Below are 13,288 nucleotides of genomic sequence, written 5' to 3'. Positions count from 1 at the left end.
AGGAAACCCCCACTACAAGCCGCCAATTGCCGCGGCTTTCCGAGCGACTCGAAAACTACCTCGCATTTTCTTTGCCAGCCTTGTACCATAGTAAGCTTAACAATGCCGAACACCATTCAGTTACACATAATTCTCCGACTAATCGGTCATGTGAAAATCCAATGAATTACAAACCTCGGTCCCAGTTGGCACCCGAAATTTTGCACCCGAACGAGGCCTGGTTGTCTCTATCGATACAGGGACTAATTAGTTCAAGAACTACCTAGATCTACTGCGTAGGTACTAAGTACCGTGTATGCGTGGCGCAGCCCTACCGCACCCCCCAGGCGCTACCCTCCAGCAGGCTTGCCGCCTCCTCGAGACTCAATCCCGTCGTCTCCGGATAGATCCGCCAGATGAGCACGAGACCGATACCACAGACAGCCCCGTACATGGTAAAAGTTGCAGCCGGTCCAAATGCATCCATCAAGGGTAAAAACGTCAAGCCCACCACAAAGTTGGCCAACCAATTGGTCCCTGTCGCGACCCCACTGCCGACTGATCGCACGCTCAACGAAAAGAGCTCGCTTTGCATCCACGGAACGTTGCCGAGCCCAATGGCGTAGGATGCAACGTATATCATGATGCTTATGAGTATCATCACTGCCGCAGCCCGCGGTGACAGCTGCGCATCCCCCGTCTTGGCAGCGCTAGGTATCGGTGATGATGTTGGCGCCGAAGATATCGATATGAACGAGAATGCAAACGCTGCAAGGAGTAGTCCAGCAATCATAAAAGGTAGGGAATATAAGAGTATTCGACGCCTGCCAATGCGGTCTACCAGCAAAAGTGCCAGCACCGTGAAGACAAAGTTTGTAACGGCAACCGTTAATGACGTTAGGGTTGGCGTCGCGAAACCGACCATTGTGAATATGGATGCAGAGAAATACATCAAGGAGTTCTATCATAGGATCGAAAATAATGTGATTAGTCAAGATATCTGGCATAGCCACAAATGTGAATGAACATCTGGCGAGCTTCGGAAATAAGATACCCAAAGTGCAGTGCGAATGGGGAACTTACAAATCCACACAGTTGCTGTAGTCCTTGGAGAAGGCACGCAACAGTCAGAGCTCGTCTGTTCCGCCTCACCTTTACAAGTTCTGACCATCTTTCCATCCACTCTGGTCTCGATGACTGCATCCCGTCACGGCTGGCCAAGAGCCGTCTACGGGCTTCGGACTCTTCACGGATCTCGACCTGGATTTCCTCAAGGACTCGCTGAGCCACCCGGTCAGAGGTCGATCTGTGTTTGCCACCGGAAACTCGACGGATAATCTCGAGTGCCTCTTCTTCCCGGCCTGACTTGACCAACCAACGTGGAGTCTCTGGCATCCCGAGGAGGAGCACCGCCTGCACCACAGCAGGAACAGCTCCCAGCCCAACCATCCACCTCCAGCCGCTGGACTTGTCACCATACTCGGCAAAAAGCCAGCCAATCACGTAGGCGATCACCTGGCCCAGCGTGATAAACAGCACGTTAATGGTGATCAGCTTGCCCCTGTGGTCAGCTGGGGCGGTCTCGGCGATGTAGAGTGGCACTACAAAGGATGCGGCCCCGACGCCGGCCCCGACAATGGACCGGCCAGCGACCATCTCGGCCACAGTGTCGCTGCATGCCTGCAAGATGGCACCAACCGCGAAGAGGAAGTCTGCGACCAGGATGACGCGTTTCCGGCCCAGGCTGTCGGCAATGGATGAGGAAAACGGGGAGATCAAGAGTGCAAATAGCGAGGTGCACGATGTGATGACCGACTTGTCCAGAGATGTGAGTTGACGGCCCGAGAGGGAGTCGCCGATGGAGACCAGCGTAGATGATATTACCCCCGTATCGTCTGGTGGTCATTGAGTGTCAGTTGATAATCAGCAAAGTCATTGTCGTTGGGGCAAGGAGCAAATTGCGAAGTATCTACATCCAAAAAGAAGACCACTTATCCCCGCCGATAGCACCAGCAGCCAGATAAACAGGCCTGGTGGCGCGTCTGGTAATCTAGGTAAATTGGCGCCATCCTCGTGAATTCCTTCTGATGATGCGTTTTCCGGCTCTACTTCTCCGGTAGCGTCAATGTTTGCTATCAACGGCGCTTCGGCCCCTGACATTTTTGATAGAGGACGGGGAACGGGGCTTTAATTGAGGACGGCGGGCAAGATGTGTTGTTAGATCGAGTGTTCAGCTGAAGGGCCGCTCCACCCTTCCCGTAAACGGCAGGTGATGTGTGATATTTAGACGCCAACCAGGTTGCTGCGGCAAGCTTTCGAGGGATTATATTTGCTATAACCCTAGCGGATCAACAAGGCAACGTGCCTGAGTGGTTAAAGGGTATGACTAGAACCCGTTGGCTGGATCATCTGATTCATCCAACTGAGCAATCATATGGCTTCGGCCTCACAGGTTCGAATCCTGTCGTTGTCGATATTTGTCAATCTTCTGACAGTTCTTATCTCATTTTTTGCTTTCTGTCCCTTGCGCCCTTGTTTTGCTTGTACGGTGAGCAAAGGAAAATCGATAATATCATGTTTGTCCAGGCAAATTTAATTTAATATAGTGTTCTGATACCCGGAATTCTCATTGCTCTAACGGCAAAAGACCCCTTAAAACCCCCCGGCGGCATCTCGACAGGGTAGCTCCGAAAGATCCTTGTGCATGAATTGAAATATTTTAGGGGTCTTCTTCCATGTGCTACACCACCCCAACCCTCCAATGATTAAATATGAATGCGAATCAGGCAAGTCAGGTATTCGAACTCACCTTGTATCTGATACACGCAAGCTGGCAAGTCCAATGCTGTACCTCATACACTCACCGAATAGCCTAGCTAAACCCAAGCTTACCCTGTAACTACAAACAAATATGTTACGATTTACGAATAAGCCTCCTGTTTTCAGCCCCGTTTATTACCGTCATCTCATTGGTTGATCAAGTTTCAAGGAGCCAAGAAATTCATATCTGGCAGCTACCTATTCTTTCGGTGCAACAGGGATTGGGGGGTGTACTTTTACTGTAACGAATTTGTTAAGAGATGTGGACAGTTTACCCATACTAACCGTTACCGAAAGTCAGTTGTTTCTTTACACCTTCTAGGTAGATCAATGCAGTGCATTGCAGCGCAGTGCACTTTGTGGTAATTCGCACGCCTCCATTCTTTCTTTCGACCATTAGAGTCGCTGGAACTTTATATTCCTTTGTACGATAATCAGTCTATCGATACTCTTAATCCTGCGTCTATCGTACATACAGCTAGCGAGCGCATTTGCCCATCTACCCAAGCCATACCCAAAACTTCACCATGGCTGCCCACCATCGTTCTCCCCCGGGCGAGTCCTGGTTTGCGCCGCTCTCGATCGACCTCGTCCTCAAGGTGCTCTATGTGACCTTCTTCCACCCCTTTGTGGCCTGGATCGTGGTGCTGTGCTTCCGCGCCCAGCACATGGAGTACGATGCCATGCCAATGCGCGTCACCATGGCCTACGCGACCTTCGTCACCGTGTGCTGGACCCTGGCTGCCGTCAACCGCCGCATCGCATTCGGCATGCCCCGCGAGGTCGATCTGGACGAGGAGGTCATTGTCATCACCGGCGGTGCCAGCGGTCTGGGCCTCCTCATCGCCGAGGTTTATGGCATGCGTGGCGCGAGCGTCGCCGTCCTCGACGTCAAGGACATGGAGAATGGCGAGTCGCGTGGCGTGAACCACTACAAGTGTGATGTGACGGACAAGGCTGCCCTCAAAAAGGTTGCGGCGCAGATTGAAGAAGAAGTACGTATGATGTGATGCTGTTTTCCGCTCTTCTCTGCCCTAGCAGAGTTTGTCGTCCAGGTCTCGGGCTCCTGCTCACCTTGTTTCATTGCTAATACGTTACCCCTCCTTCAGCTGGGTACTCCTACCGTCCTGATCAACAACGCAGCTATCGTCAACGGCAAGCCCCTCCTTGAGATGGAGATCGAAGATATTGAGCGCAGCCTCTCGACCAACCTCGTCTCCCACTTCTACACCCTTAAGACCTTCCTTCCGGCCATTGTACGCGGCGGCAAGGGAGGAACCATTGTGACAATCTCGTCCGTCATCGGCCAACTGGGCTGTGCGCGCCTAACCGACTACGCCGCCGCCAAGGGTGGCGTGATCGCCCTCCACAAGTCCCTGACAGCCGAGCTGAAGCAGTCGCACCCGGACATCCGGACGGTCCTGGTGACGCCCGGTCAGCTCAGCACGCCGCTCTTCTACGGCGTCAAGACACCCAACAGCATCATCGCCCCCATCGTGGAGCCCGTCGAGGTCGCCAAGGAGATTATCAGCGCCATTGACAACGGAAAGGCCGACCACATCGGCATGCCATTTTACGCGCGCTGGTGCGACTGGTACAATGTGCTGCCGGTCAGCCTGCAGATCCTCGCCCGCAAGGTCGCGGGCATCGACGGGGCGATGGAGACATTTGTCGGTCGACAAGGCGCCAAGAAGGAGGTTTTGCTCGAGGGTTTATGAGTCACCAAATATCTGAAGAGAGACTGAACGCATTTTCTGCGTATTTGATTGTGTATCCCTTCTCGTCCATTTTTTGTACAACCGCATAGACCGAGATAAAGTACATGTAAAGGTCAACTGAAATGTTTTTTTTTTCTTTTCGACCTAGCCAAACCTGGCAAATAATAGAGACTACGCACATTACGCATGAGGCTGCATAACATGGGCATACTATGGATTGAGCTTTCGTCTGAGAAAAAGTACGAAGTATCTTGCCCAGCTCTGGACTCTGGCTCTGCATAGTCTTTCGTTGATAAGCAGCTACGTACACGTAGACCTACACCTACTCCGTATGCCGTACACCTTGAATACACAGTAATAAGTTTTTGGTTTTGTTTTTATTTTATTTTTTTAGGTTTTTTTTTTCTTCTTTGGTTACTCTTGCCACCCAATACAACTTTCCCAATGCGAACAAATATCTGCAAGCCGCGCAATCAGAGTTTGTCAGTATTTTGGTCGGACTGGGACCTGCTGGTCATGGAAAGCCATGCTGGATGCATACCTGCTGCACATCTACTCAATGTCCGACATAGTATTGTCTTTTTTAAACCAAACCATCCCGAAATGTGGACAAAAGCAAACCCCGCGATCGTGCCACGTTGTTCAACGGCTTTTGAAGCCTCTTTTAGGCGTTTTTAACCTCTTTGACCATATGCAGAGTGCATAGGTACCGATTGGGCCATTTGTCATCCGACAGGCAATATTGTGCTGATACCTATCGAAAAAGAAGAAGAAAAACGTTTAGACATGCTTTTGCCAAGATATATACCAGCACCAGCTTGGGATTGGCGCGACATAACATCATTGCCGCATTTCTGACCCGGGCTGCTCTGAAACAAAACTAGGGGCTTTTTCTTCATTACCATGTTGGTATAAACAATTTTCCAGTAAGCTTTCCGCTCTGGAAGCAAAGTTCAGACGTAATGAAACGTTCCCCCGCCTGCACCACCAACAATAATCTGGGAACATGGACAAGGCAAAAAGGTTGATATACGGAGTATTTTCCGCCTTGCCATTGATATCATTTTCACGTGGCAAAGCTCGTTGCATATTTGTTGATCCGTGGGTTCCGACCCTCGACAGACGCCAGAATTGGACCCCTAGAATACCGTACATTATTTTGGTTCTTTGGTAACTTATTCATGTGCAAATACGCACCGTCTGCATTCAATCTTGCCCAACTACGTATAATGACCAGTCTTTGAGAGGACGAACAGAAACAAGCAGATAGTCCTCGCAGACAAGAAAATAGTGGCGGGGGATATATCGCCAGCGGGGAATCAGGTCGACGGCCGATGACGACAAAAATGTGGTGGGACACTGCACGAATCCAGGAGACAGTTACGAGGCAGTTCATATATTCCAATCTTTCGCCTTTTGATTGCGAACTCATCAGCCGCCCGGTCGTCTCCAGGGGCGGCTTGACCGACCGATCCTATGGATGTCTGATATTGGAGAGAGCGAAGCGGATATTCCTCATTTTGTTAGATCTCGGCTGCCCAGAGCGTATATTTGCCGCTCTAGAAAACTCGTGGGATGACAATGACCTCCCCCTTGACCCTGAACAAGCGCAGCAGTTGTTGAGCTCACAACCCGACGGTACCAAAGTCGGCGATCGACGACTCGAACGCAGCTTTTGCGAACGACAGTTCAAGTACCTCTTGAGATTCCCCCGCAAGGGAGAGCACCTGACCTATCAACCCCTGGAATTGGTGCCCCTCGACATCGCTCGCGAGCCCTGGAAACCGCTGAGGGAAACCAGCAGCAAGATCATTGACAGTGTCAGCTTGCCACAGTACCCTGGCCAGACTTTTGAGCGAAGACGATTCAGGCTGGCATCATTGGGCGGCGGTGCATATGTGGGAAAGGATGAAATCTGCCAGGAGATTGAACAAGCTCGCACGCTGCAGAGTGTTCATCTTGTTTCGTACTTTTGCTCGTACCAACATCAGGACCATATCTACGTCCTTTTCGAGCCTGCCTCGGCGAGCAAAAGAAGATCTCTCAGGACATTGCTGAGATCAACCACAACCGACACGGCCAGTCCCGTAGCATTTGTCAGGAGAACAAGACCAAGAAGAAACGGCGGCGTGAACGGGGTGCATACGCAGCCGTTGCGGGTTCTCAACTGGGTCAATTGCCTAGCTGGCACGCTCTGCATGATACATGGGATTGGCTTGGCCCACGGCAACATCAAGCCCTCTACCATTATGGTAAGAGACGACGAGGATATTCTCCTGTCCGATTTTACGAGATTAAACCCATCAGTCTTGGCAAGAGCCGAGGGTCTAGATAGCTTCGACAATGAAGCGTACAACTATGCTGCTCCCGAGCAATGGATCCGCACTACGTCATCCCTGGTGCGTGATAGAAGTCTTGAGCTGCCGCACCCAGCCATAAGAACTGACGAGTCCAGAAACTTTGGAATTCCTCGAGCATCCACCGACAGTGACCGTACACGTTTGATAGGCAGCCCTCTTACGGCAGGTGTCACAGCACCAGGCTGGCTCGACCCCAGGGCTGCCGACGTGTTTTCCCTCGGCTGCATCATACTCGAGATGCTCGGGCTTCTGCTGGGGATCTCGAGCAAAGCCTTCGCCGAACATCGAGCTGCGAAGCAAAAAACCCATGGGCGTGGCAGCTCGATCCCCGACTCGTCGTACCATCGTAATCTCGGTCAAGTGGAGGGGTGGATGGAGTTCTTAGCTAAAAAGGCAACGTCTCAAGACAGAAAAGACATGACGGAGGGTTCTCGGGATGTCAATGTCTTTGCGGCGGTTGTCCCCTTGCTCCACATGACAGCACGAATGCTGGCTGTCAATGCCATGGGTCGGCCATCCATGGAGGAGGTCGAAAGAGAGACGTATCAAATACTGACCGAAGTATGTGGAATCGACAAGCCGCACTGCATTTCCAGTCGGAATGCATATGCGCAGGCTGAGCCCACAAGCTCCCAAGCGAACGGCAACTGCTCGATACCTACAGCGGCTTTTCCGACTGTAATTACCAGCGACGAGGAGAGTGAGCCCACGATGATGGCCGTGTTGAGAACGGAGAGGACTAGTTCACCACCGTTGACTCTCTGTAGCGGGTTGGAGAAGATCCGAGACTTGCGTATCAAGAGCAAGTAATACAAGCTTGGTTTAGTTTCCGTGGACGCCAAAAATGGTGCACTTCTCCATGCACTTCGCTATGCACTCGCCATGCACTCGCCAACTTCCGTTTCCAAGCCAGTGTTTCTCTCGTCCATGGGCGTCTGTCTCGCTCACTTTGCTGACTTGATTCTTCGTAATAACTCGTGTAGCTCGACTGCCTTGGATCGGCTCCGTTGGAAATGTCCGTCTCTATGTCGTGTAACATACCATCGTGCTACCTGTCGCAGCACCAGAACCGCTGGGCATCCATCGTGGGTGTCTTAACGTGCCTTATTTAGAGCTTCCGAAGTGGGGAAAAACGCAGAAAGATACGACAATTACGCTAAATTACCCCTGAACTGGATTGCGGAGACCGTGTCCCTCCGGGTAATTTGTCCTCGTGTGTTTTGTTGGCGCATACTCTCATGCGTGTCGTCAGCGTGACAAGTGCGTGGAGAGAGGCACACCAAGTCGAAGATAGAAAGGCAAAGGAAGAAAATGACAACAGTTGATTGATGGTTCGTGATAGCTTGTTTCACGGCCCGGCTCGTCGAAATATCTTGCTATCTTTCTTCTGTAGGCAATAGATGAAAGTCTCGGCTGGAATGATCAATTCATCCTGCAGCTCCCGGGATGAAACCAAGTTTCCAGGGCTTGAAAGGCATGGTACCTTGTCATGTCGTCACCAGCTGTACCTCACAAATACGTGGTGTGATTGCGGGTATGGCGAATGAGAAGGAAGGTGGGAAAATAGGTGGTTTTGATTGGCCAATTATCAAAGATAACCTCTCTTTTTTGGCCAAGAGCTAAGTCCAAATCGGATGCCAATGCAGGCAATCACGATGCTTGTCGTTCTGGTCCAGCCTGCCGTCTACTTCTTTTTTACGAGTTTACCGCCGTGACTGAACTGACAACGCGACCCCCCCCCCCCCCCAATTATCTGGGTCTTTATCGACACGAAATGTTTACCCCTGCCAGCTCATCGTCATGCCACCTTGGGAGTGGGTGGGCGGCCCAGAAAAGCTGGTCTCCGAGCACAGCTTGCATCGGGTCAGGAACAACCAGCACAGAGAGAGAGAGAGAGAGAGAGAGAGAGAGAGAGAGAGAAGGGGGAAAAACAGATTTGACGCGCCGGACGCGAGGGGTTTGTCTGCACACAGCCGCAAAAGATATATGCAATGTGTTGCGCGTCTCCCGTTCCAAATAACTGCCCGGTCAGGTCTGGTCTGGTTGGTGTGACTACTTTGTAATTAGGTATTCAATCAACTGTTCAATCAATCAATCGGGTAATCGGGTCCCAATTGATCAATTAATCAGTCCTATTTCCGTATCCTGCCTGTCGTATCCCGTTCGCAGACCTCTCTGCCGGATACTACCTACATACACTACCTACCTAGGTAGCTACCTGAGGTACCTATATCTTTCTACCTACCTTACCGAATCTCGTCATTATTGTGCTGCCATCTTGTATATTGTTTGTCTTGCAATCTAACCCTTCTGTTTGCCAACCCAATAAAAGTCATGTCCACAGCATCTCGCCTTAGTACACCTGCGGCTGCCGTACATGCACCTTACATGTAGGTAGCCAAGGTTGTTTGCTAGAGCAGCTCCAATAGCAGGACCTATCTCCAGGCCCTTCTTTTCCATGCGACCTGGGAGCATCACCATATAGATCTGCACCCTCCCGTTCTGTGCGAAGCTACCTACCTACCTTCCTACTTTACCTATCCAACTCAGCAAGTTGTTGATCCTGCCAACGGGTCGTCACACCTGCAAAAGCACTGTCGTTACTGCTTCTTTCATTTTAGCACTCTACACTCACCAATATAAGTCGGCACTATATTTGGAGTCCCGCCAACCCCTAGTCTGGACATTTTTGCCCACGTCTCTCGCTAGAAATATTCTGCAACTACTCGTTGGTCAGGTTTTCCGCATCATTTTCCTGGATCATCAAGCAATACTCAAGTCTTTATCCAATCTTGAGTTTTGGGAAGTTTTTCTTTTTTGGTTAGAAATCTGTTTTGAAGATTCTGTTTTCATGCAACAAGCAGACATTCTTGGTCCTTGGTCGTTGTCTTATAGCGGCGTGTACATTGTCCCTGAGTATCTACTTGCGCGTCGAGAGGCTAAGTCGAATCTCCGAAAGGATGAAGGGCTTCCTGGGAGCCGCAGTGATGGCCGGCTGGGCAACAATCGCTGGTGCGCTGCCGACCATCACTGCGCATGGCAACAAATTCTTCACGAGCGAGGGAAAACAGTTCATCATGAAAGGTCTGCTGTTTCTCCGGTCCCCCGTGGGATATGACATGGTGATACACATTGGCTGACTCGTTGCTCAAAGGCATTGCTTATCAACTAGTCGAGGACGACCCCTTGGTTGATACAGAACAGTGTCGCAGGGACGCGCAACTAATGGCAACACTCGGCGCCAACGTCATCCGCGTTTATCATGTCGACCCTCTCGCGGATCACACTGGTTGTATGGCCGAGTTTGCCAACGTGGGCATTTACACCCTCATTGATCTGGATACTTTCACTACTTACATTCTGCCTGTGAGTAAAATTTTGTTTGCTTGTTGTCGCTAGCCCGTCGAGAGAGTGGCTTAAGAACTTACTGACAACCCTGATCAGAACGAACTTCGCTGGACCCAGGCGATGCACGATGCATACGCCGCAGTCATGGATGCTTTCTCGAGCTTTGACAACTCGCTGGGCTTCTTCGTCGGCAACGAAATCATCTCTACCAGCGGCCACTCTCAGGCTGCACCGTTTATCAAGGCTGCCGCCAGAGACATGAAGGCTTATCGTGACTCGAAAGGATATCGCAAGTTCCCTGTAGGCTATTCAGCGGCAGACATCGCGGAGCTGAGGCCTATGCTACAGAACTATCTCACATGCGGGGGCGACGAGTCGCAAAATGTCGACTTTTTTGCTCTCAATTCATACTCTTGGTGTGACGTCGCCAACTACAACACATCGGGATACGTCGCTTTGCAGGAGCAGGCCAAGAACTTCCCCGTACCAATCTTCTTTTCCGAGACTGGATGCAATGTCCCAGGGCCGCGCCTCTTTGAAGACCAGGCGGCAATCTTTGGCCCAGACATGATCAACGACTGGAGCGGCTCTTTGATATATGAATGGATCGAGGAGGCAAACCACTATGGCCTCATCAGCTATGGTCCGCCCGTGGACCCGATGATTGTCAATGAAAGCGTCAAGGGTGGCTTCGTGCGCAAGGGCCAGCCGACCCCAGTTGCACCCGACTTTGAGAACCTAAAAGCACAATGGGCCAAGGTGACAGCAGCGGGCATTATGAGAGCGGACTATACGCCCACAGCGATCTCGACGAGGGAGTGCCCGACTGCGACGCCGGGTGGCTGGCTTGTGAACGGAAACGTGGCGCTGCCGGCAGTCGGGGATACCTTTACTGGCGGCTTCCAACCTGCACCGAGGACCACGCCCACTGGCTCCGGGTTGGGCACTCGTGCTGAGGCGCCGGCGCCATCTGGCTCTAAGGACGCGGAAGGCTCCGCAAGTTCTGAACGCGAAATCATGGGCATGGGGTACGCTCTTGTCGCCGTTATGCTTGCTTTTGTCATATTCGCTTAATAACAAAAGGGCATCCGACGGGATTCGTCATATGCTGTTTTGCCATAATGCCCCTGGTGCCTGATTTTTGTATTTGCTTTCTGTCTTTAATTATCTCAGGGGCGATTTTCTTGCTTTGTTTTGGCTTGGATTGCATCGAACTGCGCGTGGTCATGAGATGTAAGAATCTTCACACCACGGAATTGGCGTATGGCGACACTGGATGGGATGGAACTGGGATGGAACTGCAGCAGACTATATGGGACGAACAGGACATACGTTGATGGAACTTAATCATTTCCAAAATACAACAGAGTTTGATACTTGGCTCAGGAGAGGTCACGGGCACTTTAGGGCTCAATATCCATTGTGTAACGACAGGTTTCGGTGACTGACAACTTTGTTAGGGCATTTCTATTTCTACTTTTTTTTTTTTTTTTTTTTTTTTTTTCGCAGGCACAAGTTACGTACTGCAATCTAAATAATACTATTTGGCGGTGCTGCAATCAATTGTCCCAAGAAACCAACAGGCTTAGTGTTGCGGCGTACATACTTCCCAGACGTGTTTTAGTCCTGTTGTATTTCTACCCTATTTGGAGATTGATGCGCTATGTCACTACGTAAGCTCAGATAGACTCGGTGGATTTTCATTCGCTAGAGGTCGATCTTGTTGATCGTATGGTCGTGATCAGGGATAAATTGAGATGAAAGCTCAGGGTCGAGGCATACTATGCTGCTTAAAGCATGGTCGTCGCAGGGGATTTTTATTATGCGTTTATTTGCGCTTAAACGATGTACCGGGATAGTGGTAGGAATTTCTGCAGTACCGGTATAAAAATGAGTGTTCAGTGTACTACCTATATTAGTTAAAAGTCTAGTCTGGTCGATTCTAGTCGAGCCTACGTATAGTATTGTGTACAAGGGAACCATGTACGTACCGGCATCGGGCAATTCGCAATCGGTTTCTGACGCGGAATCCACCGAGAAAAAAAAGGAGACCCTCTACTATTATCACAAACTATAGCCCGGCTGCTACCCAATCAAATACCTGTATGGGCCGCCAACTTTGTGATGCCTAGACAGTAGAGTTGGTAGGCCGCGCTTCAAGTCCTGAAACGACAATGCCTCTGTGCCTGGAATAGGAGCAGGCGGACACTTGTAAGCTGCGCTATACCTACAGTGTGTTACTAGTATGCGTAGAATTTGAATGTTTTCGTCTTGCATACCTGCCAAGCCACCTTCTGTCCAAACCGATCTCTATACAGAGTACATAGGTACGACAACATGCAAAAGAGAATGGAGAAGGAAGGAAGCAACGAACCAATAGAACGCACTACTCCGTATGTACAATGTAACAGGGAACGTACTTCGTATTCAACAAAAGTAAAGTGGGCGCATGACGTTGGAATGCAAGTCTGGGTGTGCTGAAACAGGAAAAAACCAAAAAAAAAGAGTAGAGTTTAACAATAACCAAATATATACCTACCTACCTAGTAGTATTAGCGTTAATATCTCCTCAACTATACTATGTAGGCGGGGAAAGGGGTACATACATACGGTACGTGCTTTTCCTACCGAGAAGTGGGCCCACCGCGTTGGACCTCCACTGACCCGCTAAAAAGGTAGGGGGTAGCTCACGGCAACCAGCCTTGATTTCCCAGGGGTCCAGCGGGAATATTGAGCCACGCCTCGGCGAGCTTAGGCGATCGATCCTTCATCCCGTCACCTCAACCCAAGAACTGATCTTCGTTTAATATCATTGGATGAAATCCAGCGCCTTGTTCTTTCGAAGGCGTCGATCTAACTGTCATACGCAACGACAGCAACAGCAACATAAAAGCAAAGTTTGCTAGTATTTTACTTGATTATTGCTTAATACTACTCGATTGGAGTTGTAATCAGGCGAGACGAAACATACGCTTCCATAGCCCACCACGACTCGACAAACAGTCCTTCATTTCATGTGGAAGTCTGAAGCAACGAGAATATTTTTGCCCACACAGCCTTGCT

The 13,288-nt window shown here is 50.4% G+C and overlaps 5 protein-coding genes and 1 non-coding gene across 6 annotated transcripts; 5 read left to right on the top strand and 1 right to left on the bottom strand.

The window, feature by feature from the left end:
• Positions 1 to 142: 142 nt before the first annotated feature.
• Positions 143 to 2,227, bottom strand: MGG_14868 (myo-inositol transporter 1). The gene is made up of 2 exons (XM_003716729.1): positions 1,063 to 2,227; positions 143 to 940 (listed from the first exon to the last, which is right to left on the bottom strand). Exons 1-2 carry the CDS (start codon positions 1,633 to 1,635, stop codon positions 311 to 313), a joined length of 1,203 nt encoding a protein of 400 aa, XP_003716777.1. The 5' UTR covers positions 1,636 to 2,227; the 3' UTR covers positions 143 to 310.
• Positions 2,228 to 2,334: 107 nt separating this feature from the next.
• Positions 2,335 to 2,452, top strand: MGG_20197. The gene has a single exon. It is a non-coding gene; the product is annotated as a tRNA-Ser (tRNA).
• A 544-nt stretch (positions 2,453 to 2,996) lies between these two features.
• MGG_12752 (epidermal retinal dehydrogenase 2) lies at positions 2,997 to 4,875 on the top strand. Its single transcript, XM_003716728.1, has 2 exons — positions 2,997 to 3,794; positions 3,909 to 4,875. Exons 1-2 carry the CDS (start codon positions 3,327 to 3,329, stop codon positions 4,515 to 4,517), a joined length of 1,077 nt encoding a protein of 358 aa, XP_003716776.1. The 5' UTR covers positions 2,997 to 3,326; the 3' UTR covers positions 4,518 to 4,875.
• Positions 4,876 to 5,817: 942 nt separating this feature from the next.
• MGG_03207 (serine/threonine protein kinase) lies at positions 5,818 to 7,687 on the top strand (the record flags this gene model as incomplete). Its single annotated transcript, XM_003716727.1, has 1 exon — positions 5,818 to 7,687. The coding sequence occupies exon 1, from the start codon at positions 5,852 to 5,854 to the stop codon at positions 7,685 to 7,687; it is 1,836 nt and encodes a 611-aa protein (XP_003716775.1). The 5' UTR covers positions 5,818 to 5,851.
• A 1,184-nt stretch (positions 7,688 to 8,871) lies between these two features.
• On the top strand, positions 8,872 to 11,748 carry MGG_03208 (glycolipid-anchored surface protein 5). Its single transcript, XM_003716726.1, has 3 exons — positions 8,872 to 9,961; positions 10,032 to 10,243; positions 10,322 to 11,748. The coding sequence occupies exons 1-3, from the start codon at positions 9,838 to 9,840 to the stop codon at positions 11,297 to 11,299; spliced, it is 1,314 nt and encodes a 437-aa protein (XP_003716774.1). The 5' UTR covers positions 8,872 to 9,837; the 3' UTR covers positions 11,300 to 11,748.
• Positions 11,749 to 12,562: 814 nt separating this feature from the next.
• Positions 12,563 to 13,032, top strand: MGG_17130 (uncharacterized protein; the record flags this gene model as incomplete). The annotated part of the gene is made up of 3 exons (XM_003716725.1): positions 12,563 to 12,618; positions 12,812 to 12,836; positions 12,901 to 13,032. 3 exons carry the CDS (start codon positions 12,563 to 12,565, stop codon positions 13,030 to 13,032), a joined length of 213 nt encoding a protein of 70 aa, XP_003716773.1.
• Positions 13,033 to 13,288: the final 256 nt, after the last annotated feature.

This window comes from Pyricularia oryzae, chromosome 4, assembly GCF_000002495.2.
Source record: "Pyricularia oryzae 70-15 chromosome 4, whole genome shotgun sequence".
Taxonomy (NCBI): Eukaryota; Fungi; Ascomycota; class Sordariomycetes; order Magnaporthales; family Pyriculariaceae; genus Pyricularia; species Pyricularia oryzae.
The sequence above is the reverse complement of the archived record's forward strand: the minus strand, read 5'-3'. Positions and strand labels throughout refer to the sequence as shown.